The 27,046-nt window shown below is 42.3% G+C and overlaps 1 protein-coding gene across 5 annotated transcripts in view; it reads right to left on the bottom strand.

Annotated features, from left to right (window-relative positions):
• palld (palladin, cytoskeletal associated protein) overlaps positions 1-27,046 on the bottom strand; it is a 310,327-nt gene that overhangs the window by 44,170 nt on the left and 239,111 nt on the right. For all 5 annotated transcript variants that reach the window (XM_034180537.1, XM_034180538.1, XM_034180539.1 and 2 more), the window contains one exon: positions 5,182-5,856. In XM_034180537.1, the coding sequence (XP_034036428.1) occupies positions 5,182-5,856 (675 nt within the window). The remainder of the gene's footprint in view (positions 1-5,181; positions 5,857-27,046) is intronic.

Raw genomic sequence — 27,046 nt, 5'->3', positions numbered from 1 at the left:
TCATCCTGCTGTAACCAGGTTTCTGTTAGGCAGAATAAATCAATATGTTGATCAATTATTATATCATTTACCAACAGGGACTTAGAAGAGAGAGACCTAATGTTTAATAGACCACATTTAACTGTTTTAGTCTGTGGTGCAGTTGAAGGTGCTATATTATTTTTTCTTTTTGAATTTTTATGCTTAAATAGATTTTTGCTGGTTATTGGTAGTCTGGGAGCAGGCACCGTCTCTACGGGGATGGGGTAATGAGGGGATGGCAGGGGAAGAGAAGCTGCAGAGAGGTGTGTAAGACTACAACTCTGCTTCCTGGTCCCAACCCTGGATAGTCACAGTTTGGAGGATTTAAGAAAATTGGCCAGATTTCTAGAAATGAGAGCTGCTCCATCCAAAGTGGGATGGATGCCGTCTCTCCTAACAAGACCAGGTTTTCCCCAGAAGCTTTGCCAATTATCTATGAAGCCCACCTCATTTTTGGACACCACTCAGACAGCCAGCAATTCAAGGAGAACATGCGGCTAAACATGTCACTCCCGGTCCGATTGGGGAGGGGCCCAGAGAAAACTACAGAGTCCGACATTGTTTTTGCAAAGTTACACACCGATTTAATGTTAATTTTAGTGACCTCCGATTGGCGTAACCGGGTATCATTACTGCCGACGTGAATTACAATCTTACCAAATTTACGCTTAGCCTTAGCCAGCAGTTTCAAATTTCCTTCAATGTCGCCTGCTCTGGCCCCCGGAAGACAATTGACTATGGTTGCTGGTGTCGCTAACTTCACATTTCTCAAAACAGAGTCGCCAATAACCAGAGTTTGATCCTCGGCGGGTGTGTCGTCGAGTGGGGAAAAACGGTTAGAGATGTGAACGGGTTGGCGGTGTACACGGGGCTTCTGTTTAGGGCTACGCTTCCTCCTCACAGTCACCCAGTCAGCCTGCTTTCCCGGCTGCTCGGGATCTGCCAGGGGGGAACTAATGGCGGCTAAGCTACCTTGGTCCGCACCGACTACAGGGGCCTGGCTAGCTGTAGAATTTTCCACGGTGCGGAGCCGAGTCTCCAATTCGCCCAGCCTGGCCTCCAAAGCTACGAATAAGCTACACTTATTACAAGTACCGTTACTGCTAAAGGAGGCCGAGGAATAACTAAACATTTCACACCCAGAGCAGAAAAGTGCGGGAGAGACAGGAGAAGCCGCCATGCTAAACCGGCTAAGAGCTAGTAGCTACGCTAAGCTAGCAGATTCCTAAAAACACGCAAAGTGAATAATGTGTAAATAATTTAGAGGTGATTCAGCAGAAGGAGTGCCTTAGTTAAGGCACGTAAAGATTACACTGGGAAACAAATCGTAATCTAGATAACTAGATCAATCTAACTGCGCAGATTAAACAGCTAACAGATACAGAAAAACACCGCTGTGCTCCGGAACAGGAAGTGATACAATACCGCAGTGAGAGCCAACCACCAGTAGAGGCAAGCAAGAGGATCCAACCGATGGGAGTAACAGTCATCCACCACAGCTCCCTGAGGTGAAACATTTGAACGCTACATTCCTGCAACACCTCTTCCAACCAACTGATCCCCTCCATATCCCACCAGGTGCAGGAAGACCCTCAAACTCCACTGGACAGACCCATGTATGTGTTGCCGCTTGCTAACCCAGGGAGGAATTTAAAAAAATATCCATTAGCTTTTATTTAGCTTTTGTAAGAGTGTTCCATGATGCATATCACAAAATGGCTGATGGACATCCAAAATGTCCATGTAACTATCTGATCTTAACCTAACTGCCTTACAAAATGGCTGACACACAAAATGTCCTTGTATTTGGTAAAACTATCAGATCCTTTCACAGCTGTCTAATTGATAAAACCATCTGATCTTTTTATATATGTTTAATTGATAAAACGTAAAAGTAAGTAAAAGTAAAGTTAAAAAATAAAAAGTATTCATGTCTATTTGGAAAAAGAACCAGCATGATGGAACACTGTTTTGATTGCATGAAACTACACTACATACATAAACACACACTATAAGATTTTTACATAACAACCATGAACGCACCACGAATAGACACTGCCTATTTTCACCACTCCAGCCATATTTTGTTGTTAATTTTAGTTCTCAATTCAGTTTTGATGTGCTAGTGCACAACCCTGTGTGGACGAGTGGGTTGGGTACATCACAAGCCCGCCCATCTAAGACGTATCTAAATACTGCATCATTTAAGTAGCAGAAAAACAATGTGGGTGCACAAATGAGTGCAGGCACACTTGCCATTTTAAAAAAAATGTGGGCTCTGGCCATGAAAATGACAACTGGGTTGATTATAAACCAGCAATGACGCATGTGCCGCTTCATGCTGAGTTGAATATAGGTGCTAGTCAGTGAAGTCACACCCCCTCCATTCTCCCCAATGCTATCTGCACATGTCCAGTTACAGCATTCCACAGTGTGCCTTCTTATCTCTCACAATTCCCGCAGGAATGCTAAAGTGAGGGAAAGAGCGCCGGAGAAAATGAGGGGGCTGATGAAAAGCTGCTGGCAAAAGGTTGAAGGTGGAATGTTCTTGATGGAGGGAGAAAAGCAAAGTTTTCCCTCCTCTGGGGCAACCATTAGAAGAGGACCTTCTGCACAGGAACAGATTTTTATCAGCTAGTTAAAAGTCCAGCGACAACAACTGTGCCGTCCATGTCAGCTGGAGGCAAAACTGATGAACTGGATTTGGATTCTTCTTTCACTCAGCACATTTCGCTGCCATATGGGGCTTTCACGCCACGTGTGTGGCTTTGTGTGGCTCTAACAGACCTCCAGCTTGTCGTGCTTTGCTGTAAACGTGCTGTTTAAAAATGTAAACGTCTGATCTCACTTTGTGATTACACCTCATATTAATATGGCAAATAGAAGAATATGTAAGTCTGATATAAGCCATGAGTCCTATTGGTACCAGTCCTGGTTCCTGGACACCTGACCTGGACAATTCAGATAAACTGTCTGGTTGAAGGACAAAAGCAAGATTCGGCCACCAAGTTCAAAAACAACATGAATGCTAACAGCTTTTGTTGAAGCTTTAGTATTGTAACACAACAATTGAGTTATCTATTCAGGTAGATCGCAGCGCCCTCTCATGGTCAGAATCAACAGGCATGCCTGTCACCTGTCTGTGTCTCAGGGAGAGGTTCACTTTGCACACAACACAAATATTTGAGGATATTTAACATCAAACTCAAACAACCTTTTAATGTAGAAAGTAGATAAAGAACTGTGTAAGGGCCCTGTCCCACTGGGGAGAAGATTAATTGCACATGAACTGAGTATACAAATTGCGGGCGTTTGTTGTCGTCTGCAACAAAAATGGCCAAAAATGACAAATGTCCCAGTATGAATTACGGATATATTAATATATAGCGAATATATGATGAACAATCATGGTTATATAATGTAGTGAGGAAACTGATCCGACACATTGAGATTATCATGGCAGTATTACAGGTGTATTATGAATGCATCGCGCATGTGTTGCGCGTGCACGGCATCTGCATTGCAGTCATAAAATAAGCGCACTTGGGCCTTTCGGCATCACTATTCACACCAACAATACAGCCTCTGGAGCAAGTGTTGGACTTGGACAAGTTAATCACAAAGTGTTGTCATGCGAGGGTTAACTGTTCATGAGTTTGGGGAGTGGGAGCGGGGAAGCCGCTAGGGGTGTGAAACGGTGTTTTTTTTTTTTTTTTTTTTTTTTTTTTTTTGAGAGTGTCACAGAAGACAGACGTTAGCGTGAGTTGTGGCTAAACAGCAATTCTTCCTTTTGTTGGTGTTAAATAAAAGTCCTGGATTGCAGCAGCTACGTCTTTGTGGATTTACACAGCCGGACCGGCACTGACTGACAGGTATGTTGCTTTCTGCCACATTTAATACTTTGGGTTTATGTGATGTGTTATGCATTCACAGACTGTCCGCAAATCAGCTGCAAGGCAGATGTAATAAAAACGCTTTATTCGTGGCCAATCTGTATGCATTCGCTACAACATATTTTAGTTTGTGATGTGGACATGATGGGCATGATATATATCTGTTTTACATACTGTCCCTGTCCGCTGCCAAGCTGCAAATTCCCGTCAGTTGCAGATATCAGCAGTTAACGGCAGATATACAGTGCATAGAGTGAGTATGTATTGTGTATGAATTGAGTATATATGGAGTATGTAAGGCGGATGTTATCCACATCCAGATTTTTGAACAGCTCAAAAATCCTGGCTGCGGACATGCGTGCCTCTGCGGATGATCACGGGCATGTTCAGATGACGGCCGACTCATACAGGCATGTTACACGGATATTGCGGATGTTTGGCGAATATGGGCCAATTTTGCGTGCAATTCATACGCAAATCCTCCTAAACGCCAGTGGGACAGGGCCCTAAAATATGACCTTCTTCAAAATTAACTACACAAGATAAAGAACACCAATTTATTAGCTCTAAATCCATACAGTAGTTTTGATGTAATCCTGGTAACAGGCAGACAGACAAATAAACGCTGATGATTTTGTTACATCCTTGGAGAAAAAGAAAGGCACCTTAAATTAGAAAAGGTTGAACTGACACATTTCAAGGTTTGTAACTGTCTTGTGTTCTGTATTTGATTAAAATAAATTACTAAAAAGCACATACATGAAGTACATTCATTTTATTAGGAAACGCAGCGTGCCGCGGCTTCAACTTTATCTAAAGTCTGGGTCTTTTAGTGAAGCTTAGTGGCCGTCGATCATCTTAGTATTTCTTCTGTTTTTCTTGTTGCTTATTGCTGATAAATTATACTGTATATGTTGTCTTTCTGTTGCCTGATTCTGTTTGTTTTTTCTCTCTGTTTGAGGTGCGGCTCCATCCAGAGATGGGTGTGGTGTCTGTTTCTGAAACCCTCTTGTGCTGTGCACCGGCAACATTTCCTGTATATTTGTTTTGTGAATTGTTTTGTAAATTGTGTTTGAGTCTGGTCTGCTTGAGGTTTCTTCCTCAGAGGGAGTTTTTCTTTACAAATGTCACCTGTGTGCTTGCTCTGGGGGTTGGTAAGTTTTGACCTGTGACCTTACTTGTGTGCAGCACCTTGAGGCAACTTTGATGTGATTTGGCGCTTTATGTGTGTGTGTGTGGGGGGGGGGGGGGGGGGGGGGGTACTTACACAGTCCCATTTCCCTTTGGGAGGCCCATGGCATTGACTGTCGGACTGCTGGGTGTGGAGGGTGTAGACGGCAACACAGAGGACAGGAAGCTGGAGGCTGGAGATGGAGGGACAGAGGAGAAGGGAGAGGACATGTCGGAGAGGGCTGGAGACACGGGCATAGGTGGAGGTGGAGGAGGAGGAGGTGGGGGAGGAGGGAAGTCTTGAGCAGAGCCAGATGGAGAGGACAGGTCACAGGAGGTGAGGAAGGGTGGTGGTGGAGGCGGGAAGGAGGGTGAGCTGGGAGACTCCACGCTGCCGGCCTTGGTGAAAGGGGGCACAGTGACCCTGCTGAAGGGCTTGTGGGAGGAGGGAGGAGAGAGCGGAGATGACAGGCTGGACCCTGAGGAGGTGGAGGACTGGGCGACGTAGCTTGTTCCACCGGGGCTCTGAGCAGCAATGAACTGCTTCGGCCGTGCATAGTTGAAGGTGCTGGCCTGCATGGCTGTGCTGCTCTCCAACTCCTGGAAGGAGGGAGGAGGTGGGAGAGGTGGAGACGGGGGAGGCGGCGGAGGCACTTCCTGCGGCGGCTGCTCGGGCGGAGGTGGGACTTCCTGGCTGTGCTGCTGCCAATTGGCTGCTTCCTGCTGTTCCAGTAAAATCTGCTCCTGCAGCTGCTTCAGCTGGGACGCGTTCCTGTGGAAAAAACACACATCACAACCTGAAGGGGGCGCTCTCAAACACAATGGCAGACATGTAAAAACTTTACAAAGGCATGGCTTTAATTTATGTATGACACCATCATCTGGATTCTCACCAGACGCCGAACAAAACTGGCAGATGCTTTGGATGCATATGTGAGGTGAGTTAAAAACCGAGAGCCCAAACACAAAACACCAAGTATTCACAATAATCAGGACACATTCTGGGAAGGAAACTGCTGCACCAGCAGCACACGCTGACCTCTGACCTCCAGCAAAGAAAAAAACTTCACAAAACGTACACAAACATTTTTGTTCTTTGACAGTGCAGCATGTCCACCCTGATGGACTATAAACCCCTGCACAGACAGATGTGATGTTATTCTGTCTGCAAAGGGAAACGTGAGGCACGTGGCTGAGGTCTGGCTGCTGATTGGGATTGTAACAAACACGGTGGCGTCATTTTGGCCGGGTTGGGATGAGATGATGTATTGTTTTGTTCACTGAGGTGTGGCTCGACAACTCCCCGAGTGGTCACCTCAGTGTGGGAAAAATGGAGATATCACAATGAAATCTAACTAATCAAAACTGCTTTATGAGACAAATAGAAGGATGGGATTTATTGACACCTAGTGCCTTATGGTGGCAGAGATTCATGCTTCCTTGCCTTATCTTATGATAAACAATATGTTTCATCTTCCATTTTTCAAAAATGAAGGTTAACAGACTTGTTAGCCTGCACAGCAAGCAGTAGAGAGTATGGAGGGGAGCTACTGCTCATTACTCTCTTTTTCAGTCTTCTGGCAGTGCTGCAAAATGAGACCCAAGGCATATGTACAGTGGGGCCAAAAAGTATTTAGTCAGTACATGATTGTGCAAGTTCTCCTACTTAGAAAGATGAGAGAGGTCTGTAATTTTCATCATAGGTACACTTCAACTATGAGAGACAAAATGAGGAAAAAAAAAATCCAAGAAATCACATTGTAGGATTTTTAAAAAATTTATTTGTAAATTATGGTGGAAAATAAGTATTTGGTCAATAACAAAAGTTCAACTCAATACTTTGTAACATAATCTTTGCTGGCAATGACAGAGGTCAAACGTTTCCTGTAAGTCTTCACCAGGTTTGCACACACTGTAGTTGGTATTTTGGCCCATTCCTCCATGCAGATCTCCTCTAGAGCAGTGATGTTTTGGGGCTGTCGCTGGGCAACATGACTTTCAACTCCCTCAACAAATTTTCTATGGGGTTGAGGTCTGGAGACTGGCTTGACCTTAAAATGCTTTTTAGAGAGCCACTCCTTCATTGCCCGAGTGGTGTTTGTGATCATTGTCATGCTGGAAAGCCCAGCCACATTGCATCTTCAATGCTCTCACTGATGGAAAGAGGTATTGGCTTAAAATCTCACGATACATGGCCCCGTTCATTCTTCCCTTAACACGGATCAGTCGTCCTGTCCCCTTTGCAGAAAAACAGCCCCAAAGCATGATGTTTCCACCCCCATGCTTCACAGTAGATATGGTGTTCTTGGGATGCAACTCAGCATTCTTCTTCCTCCAAACATGACTAGTTGAGGTTTTACCAAAATGTTCTATTTTGGTTTCATCTGACCACATGATAGTCTCCCAATCCTCTTCTGGATCATCCATATGCTCTCTGGCAAACTTCAGACGGGCCTGGACACGTACTGGCTTAAGCAGGGGGACACGCCTGGCACTGCAGGATTTGAGTCCCTCTCTGTGTAGTGTGTAGCCTTTGTTACTTTGGTCCCAGCTCTCTGCAGGTCATTCATCAGGATCCTCTGTGTAGTTCTGGGATTTTTGTTCACCCTTCTCATCATTTTGACTTCACGGGATGACATCTTGCGTGGAGCCTCAGATCGAGGGAGATTATCAGTGGTCTTGTATGTCTTCCATTTTCTTACAATTGCTCCCACAGTTGATTTATTCACACCAACCTGCTTGACTATTGTAGATTCACTCTTCCCAGCCTGGTGCACATCTACAGTTTTCTTCCTGGTGTCCTTTGACAGCTCTTTGGTCTTGGCCATGGTTGAGTTTGGACTCTGACTGCTTGAGGCTGTGGACAGGTGTCTTTTATACAGATAACGAGTTCCAACAGGTGCCATTAATACAGGTAACCGGTGGAGGACAGAAGAGCTTCTTAAATAAGAAGTTACTGGTCTGTGAGAGCCAGAAATCGTGTTTGTTTGTGGGTGACCAAATATTTATTTTCCACCATAATTTACAAATAAATTCTTTAAAAATCCTCCAATGTGATTACCATATCAACACAAGTGCATTGCCTGTGGGGATCCACAGGCACTAGATTGGGTAGTGTTTATAAAATGGGTAGCTGATATTTTTCAGGCGTGGTAACAAATTAAACAAAGTTTCTATAATGAGTTGGAATGGTGTGTCAGTCCAGAATGTTTTTAGAACCTTGGACCTCAGCAGTTTTTAGAAGAGGAACTCAAACCTTTTATTTCCTGCTAATTATTTATTTAACGTTAATTTACTCTCTTAATATATTTATAAATTGTTTAGGTTCTTGTTATCATAGACAAACTATTATTATTATTAATTTTATTATTATTGGTGTTATTATTGTTAGATTTTATTATTAGTTCTATTTTGTCATTTGATTTTTAAATGGGCCACAATGGAAATAAGTGTTTTCACTTTCTTGTGTCATCCATCTATTTTTAACGTGTTTACAATTATACTATGTACTTACATTGAGCTTACTAAATTAAATCACGCACTCTTGCACTGACACTTTTATTACAAATATGATTTACCACCCCCTGCTGGAATGACATGTTAGACTTAGACTTAGACAACTTTATTCATCCCACCAGGGGCAATTAATTTCAGCAGCCTGCATACCGGCACATCACAGAAAAAAAAAAAAAAAAACATACTACATCCACATAAAATGTGCAACATACTACATCCACATACCCATACATCTACACCTTACAAGGAATTTAAAAGACGGATAGCAGAAGGAATAAAAGATTTTAACAACCGATTCTTCCTGCAGACAGGTGAAACATAACGACGGCCCGAAGGCAACAAAGAAAATTCACCTGCCAGCACATGTCCGGGAGAAGACAAAATACAATTTGCCTTCCTCACCATTTGCTGTTCACAAAAACTAGCTAGATCTCTGGTTTCCACTCCAATGATCTTTGAACATGTCTTTGTGATACTATGCAAACTACTTTTATCTTTCAGTGCCAGGCTAGGAAACCAGCAGATGAAAGAAAAATAAAAGACTTTCAATAAAAGACTGATAAAAACGACCCATAATAACAGAACTGACAGAGAAGGACTTCAATTTGCGAAGGAGGTACACTCTCTGTTGCCCTCGCTTCACAATGTCTGCCGTATTTACGTCGAATCTCAAAAAAAGTGCCCAGATATTTATATGCAGGAACTTTTTCTACAGCTTTCCCATGAATAATGCTGTCTATAGCAAACCCTTTGTTACGTCTAAAATCAATTATAAGCTCCTTCGTTTTAGATACATTTAACTCCAAGTGATTTGTATCGCACCATGAAACAAAATCAGCAAGGGCCTCCCCATGTCCTGACTCCTCTCCCTGAAGAAGGGACAGCAAAGCAGTATCATCAGAGAACTTAACTAAATAGCTGCGTTGCCTGACACTTCTGCATTCATCTGTATATAAGATGAAAAGCAAGGGGGAAAGAACACAGCCCTGTGGTGAGCCTGTGGACAAAACTAAGGAGTCTGAAACGCGTCCATTTACCAAAACTCTCTGTCTCCTATTCATTAAAAAGTCCGCCAACCATTCAACCATCTGGTGAGGCAATTTAAAATCACACCTTAACCTCTTAATTAAAAGGCAAGGCTGCATCAAGTTAAAAGCTGAAGAGAAATCAGCAAATAAAAGCCGAGCATGAGCTCGAGGCTTTTCCAAATGTCTGTAAAGACAGTTGAGAATAAAAAGCTTAGCATCTTCTACTCCTTTACCCGCCTGATATGCAAATTGAAGTGGATCAATATTCCCTTTCATATTTGACATTATCATATTCTTCATAATTTTCTCAAAGACCTTCATACACAGTGATGTAAGTGCCACAGGTCTAAAATCATTAAACTGTTTAGGAAATGACTTTCGGGACAGTAATTATAAGTGATGATTTCCATAAATCTGGCACTCGGCCGCAACTAAGTGACCTCTGAAAGATATAGAGGAGGACACTACTGAGTTGCTCACCACAATACCTCAGTGTACGTCCACAAATTCCATCTGGACCACAAGACTTCCTTACATTAACCTTCTCCAGAAGTCTTTTCACACTATCCTCGCTAATGATTATACCATCGTCAGTAGCAGAGGAAGTGCTCTCAAGGGGGAGTTTATCTGCAACCTCATAGTTCTCAAACCTAGAATAGAAACAGTTAAATGCATTCGGCAGATCCTCATCGTAGCTCCCCTCTACTTTAATTGGCGCTCTATTATTATCCTGCTGGACATTAGTAACTGAAGCCATAGATTTAATGCCTATTCAGGCTGCCCGCAGATCACCACTACTGTACATATGTTCTACCTTGTCTTTGTAAGCTCTTTTAGCTTTACAGATTTCGTTTCTAACCTCCTTGTTAATTTCTTTCTTTTCCACATTATCTCCTATATAAAAAAAATTTTTCTTCTTATTTAAAAGACTCTTTAAATTTTTGGTGACCCACGGTTTATTATTGGCATAGCTAATAATATTCTTCTGAGGAATGTTGATATCCACACAGAAGGATATATAAGAGGAAACAGTCTGTGTCAGTTCATTCAAATCAGAGCATGTATCATAGAAAACCTCCCACACAGTCCATTCGAAGCAAGCCTTCAGTTTGTCAATGCAGTCTTCGGACCAACACCTCACAGTCTTTATAGTCCGCTCCCGACGTCTACAGACTGGCTTATAAGTCGGCAAAAGAAGAACACTATTATGGTATGAGGCTCCGAGAGGGGGCATACTGATGGACCTATAAGCTTTGGCTACTGAGCCATAGCACTGGTCAACAATAGAATTCCCCATAGTTGTTGAACAAGTAACATACTGCTCGTATGTCCTCAGTACTCTGTCTAATCGGCAGTGATTAAAATCCCCCAAAATAAATTTAGGAGCATCAGGGGAAATTGCAGTTAGTTTATTATTCACATCCTCAATCAGCTGGCAAGCTGCCGTGATGTCAGCTCTCGGGTGAATATAAACCAGAGAAAAAAACAACTGAGGAAATTCCCTCGGCAGGTATAAGGGGCGAAGTGAGATACTCAAAAGCTCAATATCTGAGGTGCATATTTTCTCTCGCACCACAACAGTTTTACAGTATCTCTCATTAATATAAAAACAGACCCCACCTCCTTTAGACTTATTTGTAATGAAAGAAGAGCGGTCCAGACGAATGGGGAGTCCAAAGCCGGTTAAGTAGAAATCCTCATTCCTGTCTCGTTCTCCCAGCCATGTTTCAGTGAACGCGAGGAGACAAGTCTCTCTAAACTCATGTTTCCACTTTGCGTAGATCTCGAGTTCATCCATCTTATTCCTGATAGACTGAACATTGGAAAGAAGGACTATTGGAAGAGGCGGGAGCCGGCGTCTATCGTCAAGTCTAATTCTTCTCAGCCGGCGCTGGACGCCACCCCTCCTCCCCCTTCTTCTCCGGCGTTTCCTCGGTACCAATCCACTTTCTGCAGTGTCGAAAAACCCACCCGGCAAGCCAGGAGGACGCAAGGACTCCGAACCCGCTTCTGGCAGACGGAGAGACAACAAGAGTTCCCGACTGTAGATAATCCTACCAGCACTCACGTCTCCGCCATCTTGGTAGCCGCTAATGCTCCGACATAACAGAGTCCAGACAGCAACAAAGATCCCGATGTAAGCTCCCTTCGTGTTTCCGCATAACTCAGCTTAGTCCTCGATAACAGATACAGGCATAGAAGTCCACAGCAGTAACACACAATCGACAACAACAACAACACCCAACACTCAGAACATACGCCTCAGCAGGCTGCACAGTGTCGCACAGGTAGACGAGCGCCACTTCCTTTTGTCTTGTTGAAACACCCATTTCAAGGGCATGTCATCTTCAGCAGAAAGTTAGTCCAGAAAGTAATTAGCAATGTTAACTAATATCCGTAGTTTCTCCAAAAATATTAGTCCTATCAACTTTCCGTTTTTGCAGTGTTCATCCTTGAACAAAAATACATGAGCATACCAAACAGCAAATGTCTGCTCTCCTCAGTTTCTGCATGATCGAAGCCATACACATTTATGCATGCACACACACACACACACACACGCAGAGGCCACTTGGATATTATAATATAGATGGTGCCGTGACATGGCAGCCTCCATGAGGAAGCCCACTCCCATGTGAATATGAATAGTGTCTTGGTCACACTCTACTTACTTCTGGTCATGCTTTAATTTTAAGATTTTTGGTCTGTATCTGTTTTCATGACTCTCTTCGTGTCCATGTCCACTCTGGTTTCCAGCTTTTGTCCCGTGATTGTGTCACATGCTATTTAGTCCTCTGTCTGCCTTCCCTTGTGAGCCAGAACATATTGTTGCTGTTGCTGACCTGTTGTGCTGTATTGTATTGTTGATGTTTTTACCTTCCATCATGGGATTATCCACCTGGTATACGAAGATAGTTTGTGTTCTGACCCTCTCTCATCACTCCCTCGTGGACCCTGTTGCTATGCGAACCGCGATCATGTGTACGCACTGCACCCTGTCTGCATATAGATCATGATTAAAGACGGTTTTACTCACACCTCTGTGTCGTTCTCTGCTGTGGGATCCCCTGTCATATGGCAGTTGTTACAAAGGGCTCATTTTGAGCTTATAAAAACACATAGATTTGCTGCTACAGATAACTTATTATACACTAAAGAACAGGTCATTATGAATATTATATTTCACTTGTGCTAATAAACAACTAAATCCTACACACTGTAGCTTGGACAATGTTTAGGAGTTCTCCCTAAAGGACAAGTTCAGTTTTATATAAGTTCATTCACATTAAAGGGTCCGTCTTTGTGGGCATTTGCCGCATCCACAGCCAGAAGAAAATTCTGAGTTGCTGAAGTCTCTGAATGTTGTTGGGCTGTCATGGCTGACACACTTATACAATGTTGCATGGGAGTTGGGGACAGCACCTCTGGATTGGCAAACTGGAGTGGTGGTCTCCTTCTTTAAAAAGCAGGGTGTGTTTCAATTATAGAGGAATCACACTTCTCAGACACCCTGGGAAAATCTATGCCAGGATACTAGAGAGGAGACTCAGACCTTAGATGTCAAACTTCACATTCAGGAGGAGCAATGTGAGTTCCGCCCTGGTTGTGCAATAATGGAGGGGTCTACGATGGACTTGGAAAAGGCATATGACCAGGTCCCTTGGAGTATTCTGTGGGGGGTGCTGTGGGAGTACGGGGTACCGGATTCACTGCAATGTGTGATCCAGTCTCTATATTACCAAAGTAGGAGCTGTGTCCACATTCTCAGCATTACATCAGACCTGTTTCCGGTGGGTGTTGGACTCCGCCAGGGCTGCCCCTTGTCACCAATCCTGTGTGTGATGTTCATGGACAGGATTTCAAAGTGTAGTCAGGGATTGGAGGGTGTCCAGTTTGGTGACCTCAGAGTTGGATCTCTGCTTTTTGCAGATGATGTGGTTCTTCATCAGGCAGTGACCCCTGATGCACAATGAGCAGGTTTGAGACCAAGTATGAAGCGACTGGATAAAAATCAGCACCTCCAAATGTGAGCCCATGGCCCTCTGTCGGAGAACGGTGGATTGTTCCTCTGGGTTCGGGGAGAGTTACTGCCCCAAGTGGAAGAGTTTAAGTATCTCAGGGCCTTGTTCAGGAGTGGGGGTAAAGTGGAGATCGGCAGATGGATGGGGGTGGCGTCTGAAATATTACAGGAGTTGTACTGGACCTTCATGGTAAAGAAGGAGCTGAGCTTTGGGTAATGACTGAAAGAATATAATCACGGATACAAGCAGCAGACATGAGATTCCTCCCCCGGGTATTTGGGCTTACTCTCCTGGACAGGGTGACAAGCTCAATTATCCAGGAGGGACTCGGAGTAGAGCCATTACTTCCTCACATTGAAAGGAGCCAGTTGAGGTGATTCGAGCATCTGGTGAGGATGTTCCCTGGTCATTTCCCTAAGGAAGTCCTCCAGGTACATCCAACTAGGAGGAGGTCCTGAGTAAGACACAAGACACACTGGAGAGATAATATTTCCCAGCTGGCTTGGGAATGCCTTGGGATCACCAGGGAATAGTTAAAGGACTTCACAGAAGACAGGAAAGTGTGGGATGAGCTGATTTCTCTGCTGCCACCACAACCTGGATAAACGGCTGAAAATGAACGAATGAATTAATCAAGGCCCTCAGTGCTCTGCTAATTTTTAACTACTTTGTATACGAGAAATCCAGTGGGTTTTTTTTTTTCCCAAACCTGCACAAGAGGGCTGGAGACAGGGCTGATTGCACAAGAGCAATCAGAGATTTCTGATGTCGGCCAATCCGGATCTGAATAAAGATCACCTCCAAAATTCAGTGAAGTCTTCCATGGCCTAATATCTATCTGTGGTGAAATTTTTGTGAGAATCCATGAAATAGTTTTGTCATAATCCTTCAAAGGGTATATAAAGAGAAATCTTGATCCAGAATCCAGATTCAGATCCAGATCACCTCCAAAATTTAATGGAGTATTCCATGGCCTAATATCTATCTGTGGTGAAATTTTGGTGAGAATCTGTGAAGCAATTTTGACGTACTCCTTCAAAGCCTATATAAAGTGAAATCTTGATCCAGAATCCGGATCTGTATCCGGATCACCTCCAATATTTAATGGAGTCTTCCATTGCCTAATATGTGTATGTATTGAAAGTTTCATCAAAATCTGTACAGTAGTTTTGATGTAATCCTGCTTACAGTAATCCTTCAAAGCCTATATAAAGTGAATCTTGATCCAGAATGTGGATCCAGATCTGTATCACCTCCAAAATTTAATGGTTCTTCTATGGCCTAATAGATATCTGTGGTGAAAAATTTGTAAAAATCCGTTCAGTAGTTTTGACGTAATCCGGGTAAAAGGCAGACAGACAAATAAATGCAGATGATTGGTGAACGTAATTACTAATGTGTTTGTTTACAACATACATTGCTGATGATATCATTGCATATGTACAGGGGCTATTCACTGGGTGCTCCATTCTGGTTTACAAACTAATTGGAACTATCTTTAAAGACTGGCACAGAGCTGTTACACACCTGCATATTTCAAAAAACAAAAAAAAACAAAAAACACAGAGCTGGGTGTAGTTCCTCAGATGTTTTCTACCACTAAAGTGTTGATGTTTTAAAAAAAAAAAAAATCAATTGATCAGGTCTTTTCAATTCAATTTATTTGTACAGTGCCAAATCACCACACAAGTCACCCCAAGGCACTACACACAGACAAGGCTTAAACTTTACCCACCCTAGGAGAAAGCACATTAGAGACAGTAAAGAAACTAGAGGCATTCATCATGAAATGCCCAGCACGCAGTATTATTTTCCATGCAAAGTGCAGCAATATGTACTTGTATGGGGTGGGTATTTGGTTGAAGCCTTATGTGTTTGATGTAAACTGGGATATACAATGAAAAAATTGGAGATTGGCATAATATTTATTTAGAGGATGTGACAAACAGTGACCATAAAAGTCGGTCACAGCCTTTCAAAACAAATGCAACCACTGGTGACCTTGAAACAGAACCCATGTTAAGTACTCCTACCAAGGCATGTACCCACCAAGTATGAAATGTCTACGAGCAAAAGGTGCCAAGCTACGTTGTAGCAAATGATTTGACAGTTGTGACCAATGGTGACCTTGAAAAGTAGGTCAAGATCACTGGCCTTCAAACCCATGCAAGTACTCCTCCAAGGCATGTACCCACCAAATATGAAGTTTCTGCGAGCAATAGGTAGCGGGCTACATTGTGGCAAAGGATTTGACAGTTGTGACCATTGGTGACCTTGAAACAGAGGTCAAGGTCACCAGCCTTCGAACCCATGTGACATACTCCTCCAAGGCATGCACCCAGCAAATATGAAGTTTCTGCAAGCAATAGGTGTGAAGCTACGTTGCGGCGAAGGATTTGACAGTTGTGACCACTGGTGACCTTGAAAAGTAGGTCAAGGTCACTGGCCTTTGAACCCATGCAAAGTACTCTTCCAAGGCATGTACCCACCAAATATGAAGTTTCTGCGAGCAATAGGTGCGAAGCTACTACGTTGCGGCAAAGGATTTGACAGTTGTGACCACTAGTGACCTTGAAAAGTAGGTCAAGGTCAATGGCCTTTGAACCCATGCGACGTACTCCTCCAACGCATGTACCCACCAAATATGAAGTTTTTGTGAGCAATAGTTGCTGAGCTACGTTGCGGTGAACGAATTGTGGCCCAACAGGCGGACGGACGGATGGACAGACGGACGGACAGACGAACTGACGGAAGGATGTACGGATGGACAGCCCGGATGCTATATGCCCCATAAAAACCCTCAGGCAGTTTCATTTACAGGTAGCAATGGTTAAAGGTGCATAGAGCACTCAGAGGCCTACAAACAAGTAGCATTGGCCTCGGTGGCCACCAAACCTAGTTTTAGAAAACGTAAGAGCCTGACAAACAAGGTTATTTCAACCTATACGGTAACTTTGACCACACATACATGGATAAGATCAAAGCAGCACCTGCTCCTAAGTTTCATCATAGCATGTGATGGTAAGATAAGTTTCTGGCAACAAGCCTACACATGTCCAGGTGGCACACAGGATTAAGACACATGAGCAAAACAAGCTAGCTGTATTTATTGATCTTGTGCCTTGTAGTTAGCCAAATGTTTCGATTTATCTTCATTATCTATATAATATGTATATGTCGCAGACATGAACGAGCGAAGCTCTTCAGCATCTCACCATGTCATTTAGGTCCTTCAGACTTTTTTTGAGCAAATGCTTCAGAAGAGCATTAGCATGGCAAAAACCTTTCAGCTTCCCAGACCCCCCTAATTACTTATTATTTTATTATTTTATTTTATTTTATTATTTTATTATTTACTTATTATTATTCCTTTTAACCCCCTGCCACTTTAAGCATTTTAAGCATTTTTTTTTAAATGTAGATGTAGTAAATTAGTATTCAAACTTTTCAGCTAGTTGACGGGGCTACAAAATATGGCCAAGTTTGTTGTGGCCAGCCTTTTGGCTGCCTCTCTCCCCTTCCCCTTTTAACCTCTTGTGTGTAGTTTGTCTGTTTTCCCTCCAGGTGGCATGCTGGAGAGCCAAGGAACACCTGCTGCTCATCAGCTACTTGCACCTGAAGATCATCTGCGGCTCATCAGGAGCGGGTTACTTAAACCCACTTTGACGCTTTGCACACAGTCACTGCCGGATTCTACACGTGTCTCTCCATGAGAAATCCATGACCTTGTCTACGCTGACGCTTCCATGCGCTCTGACATCTGAGCTTTCCACAGCTCATCTCAAGGTAACCTGGCCACTCTCTGCACTATGTCACTTTGGAACTCTCCGGATCTCAGCTACAGAGCACGTAGCTCTGCCACACCAGTTAAGTTCCTGCATGTCTGCGAGATCCCATTCTCACACTGCTCCTGTTTGTGATGGTGCATGACCAAGAACTGTTTCCAAGAACTAGTACCAAAAGCTATTTCCAAGAACTGTATGAACGCTGATACTGAAACACTAAGAACTTTCCAAGCCATTTCTAAAGTCAAGTCAAGTTTAATTGGAACTGTGTCACAAGACGCGCAGCACCTGACCTCTGAAGATATTCATGAACTGTGAATGATTTCTGAACACTGAACCTCATTTCCTCAACAGTGAACCTTATTTCCAGAACTGTGAACATTTCTGTTTCAAGCCTTCATTGAGCTTGTTGTTAAAGGCTTCAGTGTTACGAGTGAAGTCACTCAGCTTTGCTCTCCTCCATTCTCTTAGTTCCTCTTTCTCGGCTCTGTGCATCCCACCTGGCTCCGGCTCCAGTCCCATATACTCCAGGATTTCAGTTCTCTTACAAGACTGGTTTGGGAACCTGCAGCTCCCTAATTTCCACCGCTACGAGCAGGCTGACTCTCCACTCTGCAGGCACCAACAGCACAGAATTATTATTTTCTAAAAAATCTAAATAAATATCTTTTCGTTCACAACCAGTTCTGTTCCTTGCTCCCACCATTTGAGTTCATCGCCTGTATCGATCCGGTCCAGACCTCTAACCATAATAAAATGATCATATCTCAATATTATCATATCAGTATGATATACGATATGACTATGATTTGACACAAAGTGGAGCAACAGTGAAAAGTAAACATTCTTAAACAAAACAGTAATAATACTACACTCATTTTGCTCTCATCATAAGGTTAGTATACTGTGCCCTCCAAAAGTATTGGAACACTTGGAATTTCACACATTTTAATTTGTTTATACCATTTTAAATAGAAGAAATATAAAAAATAAAGAATAAAAATTTCTAAAATTATCTTCCTTAACTCAAACTGAAAGCAAATCTCTAAAACTTGATAATAGCTGTAAATAATAATCAGTTTTACTGGCAGTTTTATTCAGACAAGTCAGAGGATGGAAACATGAACATTTCCAAGTCACTGAATATGTCTTGGACTTTATTTACTTCAATTACGAAGAAATAAAGTTTTTTTCACCAAACATCAAATCTAGGCTTTCATCTCAAATGTACTTTCTGTCAAATTGTAGCTGAACTTTCAGGTCTTCTTTTAAGAAAATACTCCTCTACACCACTTCATCAGGAAGCTGGATTTTAGATTTTGAATTAAATTTATACCAGGTTGTAGAGATTGTCTATCAGTTTGAGTTAAGGAAGATTAATTTTAGACATTAGAAAACAGCTGTTTACTCACCAATATAACTAGGACTCCGTGGTTCAGACTATATGTTCAAATTCAAAACTGTCTCAAAGATTTTACTTCTTCTATGAAGGTGGATTAGAACTTTTTTGTGGAACAGAGTGCCAACTACTGGACAGGAGGGACGTAGCAGTCAATATGTATCAGTGATTTCAAAATGCAGCTCTTTTTGTTTTTTTTTTTTTGTTTTTTTGCATGTGCCATGACATGTCAATCATCTGTGTCCAATCAGATTTCAGGGGAGTTCAGTGCAACCCTGATCTCTGCTCTAGCTCCACCCATGCCAGGAAGTGTTCAACATTTGACATTTCCTGTTTCACTGTGGACTCAAAATTTGGCACTTCCTGTTTGTGACTCCCTGTATCGTGAGCGAGCTTTGCGGTGCAGCGCTTCACTAGTGTTAAAAGCCAAGTGGCCTCTGTGTATGTGCGTGCGTGCGTGCGGCCTATGGGTTCAATCACAGAGAAACTGGGGAGACCTGACATTTGCCATTTGGATATGCTTATGTATTTTGGTTCAAGGAACGCCGCCAAAACAAAACTTTGATAGGACTAACATTTTTGGAGAATTACAGGTATTACATAACAACAGTGAACAATGATGTTGATAATTACATTCTGGACTCACACATTATTCCAAATCATTATAGAAATTTTGCATAATTTATTACCGTCCTTGAAAAATGTCAGCTACCTATTTTATAAACACAACCCAATGTAGAGCCCATGGTACCCCCACGGGCAACACGCTAGTGTGCTCTTTTAACTTGGAGACTTACAAGATGACAGCATTTATTGTTTTTAAGTAATCGTGTTAACAACCTGGAGAGAATAGACTCATCTATCTGGTCATTCATTCACTCACTGCACTTTACAAGGAACATGCCTAGCTTTTTCCAAACCTAGGAACACTCTTATTTATCAGTGTTGAAAAAGTGAACTTGTCCCAGTCCATTGTGCACTATGAGAAGGTAAGACTGATGAGTTCTTTATTGACTGAATATACTGTACATCCCAGTGGTGCATGTTCATGTGCCTAAATGTTTTCCAGATGTTGAATAATCAGCGGAGTCTTCTAAATATTTTTCATGTGAGAGAACCTGAGGATAAGGCCGTCCCTCCAGCCCCCACTCACAGTTACTAACTCGAACAATAGCGACGCGACAGTGGTATCCGTGAAATAAACCCACCAACCCATGTTACATGAATTGCTGGCCTCTCTGAGCCGCTTACTTTGGTTGTATGTTCTCCCTCCAGAGGAATCCTCACATGCCCAAATAAACAGCCCTTTATTTAAAAGTGTCCATTGCAAACATTCCAACTTGTCATAATCTGGCGCAAGTTTCACCGAGAACAAGAAGACCTGAGCTGAAATCTATCCTATTTCCTCAGATGTGTCCTTCTATCTGTATACATTTTTCTTTACATTCCCCAGAGGCCTGCTGCTCAGGCGTCCACCAAAAGAGTGCTTTTACAGGAATAGTTTGGCAGCTCCTGAGGCTTGCAGCAGTTTGATTCCTTTTTTGGCTTCGTACTCAGAGCGTCAGGGAGAAGCGCCCTGCCTGCCGGCTCCAGCCCAGAGGAAACATCCTAAACGTCCTCACAGCTCCATCTTGCAATCCCCAACGGAACCCTACAACAAATCCACAATGTCTAACCCCGCATTTTTTAACACCTTCCTAATATCACGCTGTTAAGTGGTCCAGTTTATCTGGAGATTATAGCTTTCCATCACATGTGCAACATGCACAAACAGAAGGTAAAGTGGATGCTGTCCAGCTGTGAGTGACATCATCCCTTTGCCTTAAAAGGTGCGTTTTACTTTGGATTTACAGGAATGGCTGCTAAACAAGAATGTTCATTCATAATCACTAAAGCTGCTCTATAAAATGCTTCTGATGGTGAAGAATAAAACCATCCATCCATCAAAAATGCACCCACAGGTGTGGTCAGACGTTTACATTCATTCATCATCGACACGAATGTCACAACATTATAGGGGTTTATTCTCTGGACCTGTTCTTTTTTTTGTAGGTGTAAAATGACTGTAACCTGCACCTACTAAAGAAATGAATCACACCGGTCAACACAATTTTTATGCATGGAGTTTTTCAACGGATTTTTGGGTAATTTGGGGGTGTTGAATCTGAATCTGGTGTTTATTTTTTGCCAACCACATTATGTTTTTGAGATATGAAAACATATTTCCTGTATCAAGCATTGAAGCAAAAAGCTCGAGTCTTGTGCATCACTTCAGCTCCATAAACAATATTACGGCACTTGTTCACATTTCGTGAACCAGATTTAAAAACTATGCTTTTGAAGCTACTTTTATGCATGATTAGTGCCGTCAAACTTGTGAGGTGAATGAGCAACTTTTACATATCCATCAATATGTAACATGCAGATTGCAAAAAACAAAAAACAAACAAAAAAAAAAAAGAAAAAAGAAAAGAAAAAAGTGATGTGATAGCCCAGAGGAAATCTAAGCTCAGATTTGGATTCAGCACCTCAAAAATTACCCTAGATCAGTTCTCAAAGTCCATGCAAGAAAAATAAAAATATGTTGACCAGTGTAATAAAAGACAACAATTTGGTGCATAAGTTAAATTTGTTTTAAATGAACGCAGGGTCAGAAATATCCATATAGCACACCTAATAATAAATGTGCCTGAGCATGTTTTACCTTGACCAGTTGGCTTGTATTCAGATCATCACTTCATTATGTAATTCTTTAGAATTTTGTGGAGATCAGTAAAACTATACTTTTTTTTTTCCAAAAGCGCATGCAATAACAATTAGAAATAGATGATTCCATTTTCTGGTGCAGCCACCATGGCAGCCGTGTTTGATGTGTAAAAGGTGACAGTTTAGAATGGGAATTTTTTTGATATCTTGGCTTCTAAATGACCCAGGATCTTGATTCCAGTGGCTAAATACACATTTTCAGGACAAAGAAATCCAATGGTCCTAATTACAAAAATGTACATTGGGAAATTCATTCATTAGGGCGGCCTCATCTGGGACCCAGCATGAGCATTATTCCAAAATGCATGAAATTCTTTTTTTTCCTTCTCAAAATTCTACACACAATACCCCATAATTATAATGTCAAAATATATTGTTTTTATTTTTGCAAATATATTAAAAAAAATGACAAAATCACATGTAGATAAGTATTCACATCCTTTGCCATGAAGCTCAAAATTGAGCTCAGGTCCATCCTGTTTTCCACTGATCATCCTTGAGATGTTTCGACAGCTTAATTGGAGTCCACCTGGGGTAAATTCAGTTGATTGGACATGATTTGGAGAGACACACACAATAAGGTCCCACAGTTGACAGTGCATGTCAGAGCACAAGCCAAGCATGAAGTCAAAGGAATTGTTTATAGACTCTGACACAGGATTGTCTTGAGGCACAAATCTGAGGAAGGGTACAGAAACATTTCTGCTGCTTTGAAGGTCCCAATGAGCCACAGTGGCCTCTATCAGCTGTAATGGAAAAAGTGGGATCCACCAGGACTCTTCCTACAACTGGCACCTGAGTGATTGGGAAAAGGGCCTTAGTCAGGGAGGTGACCAAGAACCGATTCATCCTCTGTCAGAGCTCCAGCATTCCTCTGCAGAGGGAGCAGAAGGACAACCATCTCTGCAGCAATCCACAGTCGGCCTGTATGGTAGAGGGGCCAGACAGAAGCCACTCTTTAGAAAAAGGCACATGACAGCCCACCTGGAGTTTTTCAAAAGGCGCCTGAAGGACTCTCAGAACCACAAGAATAAAATTTCTGGTCTAATGAGACAAAGATTGATCTCTTTGACGTGAATGCCAGGCATCATGATTGGAGGAAACCATGCACCGTCCCTCCAATAAAGCATGGTGGTGGCAGCATCATGCTGTGGGGATGTTTTACAGCATTAGGAACTGGGAGACTAGTCAGGATTGAGGGAAAAATGAATGCAGCAATGTACATTGACATCCTGGATGAAAACCTGCTCCAGAGTGCTCTGACCTCATACTGGGGCAACGGTTCATTTTTCAGCAGGATAATGACCTAAGCACACAGATGTCAAAAGAGTGGCTTCAGGACAACTCTGTGAATGTCCGTGAGTGGCCCAGCCAGAGTCCAAAGTTATACTGAAAAAAGAACCAACTTTAAAAAAGCATTACAATTAGTAAAACCTGAATGAATTAAGTTGTTTGAATTTAAGTTTGTAAGTTAGCGTTGATCTAGAGTTGATCTAACTTACAAACCTAAGTTCAAAACAACTTAAATAATCCAGGTTTCACTAATGTAACACTTTTTATTAAGTTGGTTCAACTATTCTCTTTTTCAGTGTAATAATCCATTGGAACATCTCTGGAGTGAGCTGAAAATGGCTGTGCACTGACCCAACCACCGACATTCCCCATCCAACCTGATGGTGCTTGAGAGGTGCTGCAAAGAGGAATGGGGAAAAACTGCCCAAAGATAGGTGTACCAAGCTTGTGGCATCATATTCAAGAAGACATAAGGCTGTAATTGCTGCCAAAGGTACATCAACAAAGTATTGAGCAAAGGGTGTGAATACTTACGTACATGTAAATTCTTAGTTTATTTTTAATAAATCTACCAAAAAAAAAAAAAAAAACTTTTAATGTTGTCATTCTCCATTTTGGAATAAGGCTGTAGCATAAAATGTGGAAAAAGGGAAATCCTCTGAATATTTTCTGGATGCACTATCTATACATACATACATACATATATATATATATATATATATACATATATATGCAAGGTTGGGTAGGATTACTTTGAAATGTAATCCAAAAGTAATCAGATTACAAGTAATACAAATGTATGTACATATATACATGTAATCCACATGTATTCTTTCAAAGTAATCCTACCCAACCTTGTATATATGTGTATATATATATATATATATATACATATACACACACACACGAGGTCTATTAGAAAAGTATACAACCTTATTATTTTTTTCAAAAACCATATGGATTTGAATCACGTGTGATTACATCAGACATGCTTGAACCCTCGTGGGCATGCGAGAGTTTTTCACGCCTGTCGGTGACGTCATTCGCCTGTGGGCAGTCTTTGAGTGAGGAGTCACCCACCCTCTCGTCGTTTTTCATTGTTTAGGAATGGCTCAGAGACTGCTGCTTTGTTTGATCAAAATTTTTTCAAAACTGTAAGGCATAACTGAGTGGACACCATTCGATAAATTCAGCTGGTTTTCGGTAAAAGATTTAACGGCTGATGATAGATTTTGGTCTGGTAGTGTCGCCGTAAGGACGGCCCACGGCGCCTGATGGCGATCTGCGCTTCGAGGCGGCAGCGTCTCACCGTTTCAAGTTGAAAACTTCCACATTTCAGGCTCTGTTGATCCAGGAAGTCGTCAGAGAACAGAGAACTTTCAGAAGAAGTCGGCATGAGGAGTTTATTCGGACATTCCATTGTTAACGGACATTTTGTAATGAAAGAACGTGCGGGTAGAGTCGCATGTCGGGCCGGACCCGACCGTGGGGGGTCGCGACAGGAAAAACACCTCCGTTGGAAACCTTAACGGGCAAGTTGGAACATGCCCAAGCTGTTAAACAATTTCTCAGTTACTCACTTGTTAAAAGCCATCAAAAGCCGCCTGAATTTTACAAATGGTTTTCAACACGGAGGTGTTTTTCCTGTCGCGGCGCACACAGATTTGCCGAGTCGTCACGGAAACGACTCGGCAAATTTGCGCTCAGGTCTTTCATTAAAAAATGTCCTTAAACAGTGGAATTAAGTCCTCATGCCGGCCTCTTCTGAATCTTCTCTGTTCTCTCACAACATCCTGGGTGAATTAAGCCTTAAATTAGGATGTTTTCAGGTCGAAACAGGCCGACGACGGCGCCTGGAAGTGCTGCACGACGTCCTGCTCTGTGGGAAGTCCTTACACCGACAGAAACACCCCATAATCTCTCATCAGCCGAAAACCAGCTTAATTTCTCGAATAGTGTCCACTCGGATATTCCTCACAGGTCCAGAAAAAATGTTGATAAAGCAACGCGCGCCGTCTCGAGCAGCGTGTGAAACAAAGGAATTCAGCCGAGAGGGCGGGACCACATCTCACTCAAGGCCTGCCCACAGGGAAATGACGTCACCGACACGCGTGAAAAAACTCATGCATGCGCACGAAGGTTCAAGCATGATTGGTGTAATCGCACGTCATTCAAATCCATATAGTTAAAAAAATAATAAAAGGGTCGGTTTATTATATAATAGACCTCGTATATATATAGTTCCTGGACAGAGGTGTTGACAATGCCGATCCCTGGCAGGAGAATGATGGCCTTTAGGGTCCTGGTTGTACTTGTCTTACTGTATGGTTGGTGCATGGACACTAACCAGTGGCCTAAAGCAATGACTGAATGTCTTTGGTACTTGGTCTCTTGGGAAGATCCTTGGGTACCTCTGGAATGTGTCAGGTTCCTGAGTTGTGGGGGTGGTTTTGGTGTTCCGTTTGCTCTTTTTCTACTTTTATGTGGGTTTACTCTGTCCTGTTGTCTCTTGCCTTCTTCTCTTGGCTCTTGGTGGTGGGTGTCTCCTTCTGTTTGGCCATGCCCTGGTTTTGGGAGTTTCTCTAACACCTGTTCTGTGTTGCAGTTAATCACTTGGGTGCTTTATAAGCTTCACATTTGACTCTGTCCTTCGCCAGTTTGATGCACCTTGTGCCTTCTTACCAGCTCTGTTTTGTATTCTTGCCTTGCTTTGTGTGCCTCATCAGTTTATGACGACTACCTGCTTGTATTTGACCACGCTTTTTGCCTGATGTTCTTGATCCTGTTGCTTTGCTTGGACTGCCTATCCGTGTACCGACCCCAGCCTGTTTACCAGGTAAACGTTTTTCCTCCACTGAGCTGTGTTCCTGCATTGTGTATTTGCTTCCAGCCTGTCCTAACTATCAAGACTGATAGAATGACTTTGTTTGAAACGAGTGCAGCATCAGTGGACACTCCCAGACTTGAGCAGTAAGTTCATATGCAACATGTGAGACTAGATCCATTTCACTAAATCATAAAGAAAAACTGTGACCTCACCAGCAGGAAGAGTGCAAGTAAAGCAGCCAACCAAGGAAATTCCACTTTAAAAGATATTGAAAGTGCAAGTCGTCCTCCAGTATGATGACCCGAGGCCAGCATATATGGCCATCAGGTGTTGCGAAGGCTGTGCATCCGCCCATCTGTCTGTCTATCTGTCTGTGCTCAGCATAAGCCCAGTCGTATTACTGCCAGAGTCCTCAAATTCACAGGGAACATTCTTGGATCACAGACCTTGGGCTAGTTCAAAGATGGCTAAACTTGACCAATTTTAAGAGGTATTTTAAGAGGTTAAAAAGTCACATTCTGTTTCACTGTGTTCCATTTTTGTTTTTGAGTGGCAGAGGTGACAGCCAGTCAGAGTTGCACTGTGACATCGGTGGCTGGTCCCTCCAAAACCGCTTCGTTTTGTGTGTTTATGCATGTTTCTCATATATTATGTAAAACCTAGCAAGAAATAAGCACTTCTACAACTGAAAATGCTGTTTTTTGGAACCTAATAACACCTCTGAACTTATATACAACACATTTCATGGATGTTAGCATGGTGACATAGGCTTGAAGCTAGCTACAAAACTCTGTTTCATTTGTTTGTAAACATATTCTCTTTGTAAATATTGTCTTTGTAAAGGCTAGTGAGAAATAAACACTTCTAAAATTGAAAATGCTGTTTTGCAATCTGATAACACCTCTGCAGTCATTTACAAGACATTTTGTGGATGTTGCCATGCACGCTAACTAAGCTAGCTTCCTATGGAGTTAAATTTGTCTCATTAATACCTGCAAATGCACAGAGGGTGACATAGAAATATTCCTTGATTTGCACAACTTCCGCTCTTGTCAAAAGCTCATGTACGCAGACACACAAGGCCTCATGCAGATGCCATTAAAACGTAAATATGGTTTTTGATTGGTTGAGGGGCTTTATTGAACATGTACAAATTGTATGTAAAACAATAGGATCTTAATAAGTAATTAAACAAATGATAAAGAACACAATGCTCATGTGGCTGAGGGTATTTTAGCATTGTGTTATATTTTTATATTGTAAACAAAGGTCACAGATATGCATCCTCGAAGCTCATGGTGTGTAAGAGCAGCATGTGAAGCCCAC

Source organism: Thalassophryne amazonica, chromosome 10 (assembly GCF_902500255.1).
Source record: "Thalassophryne amazonica chromosome 10, fThaAma1.1, whole genome shotgun sequence".
NCBI classification, from domain to species: domain Eukaryota; kingdom Metazoa; phylum Chordata; class Actinopteri; order Batrachoidiformes; family Batrachoididae; genus Thalassophryne; species Thalassophryne amazonica.
Note: the sequence above shows the minus strand (reverse complement) of the source record. Positions and strands in the feature narration are given on the sequence as shown.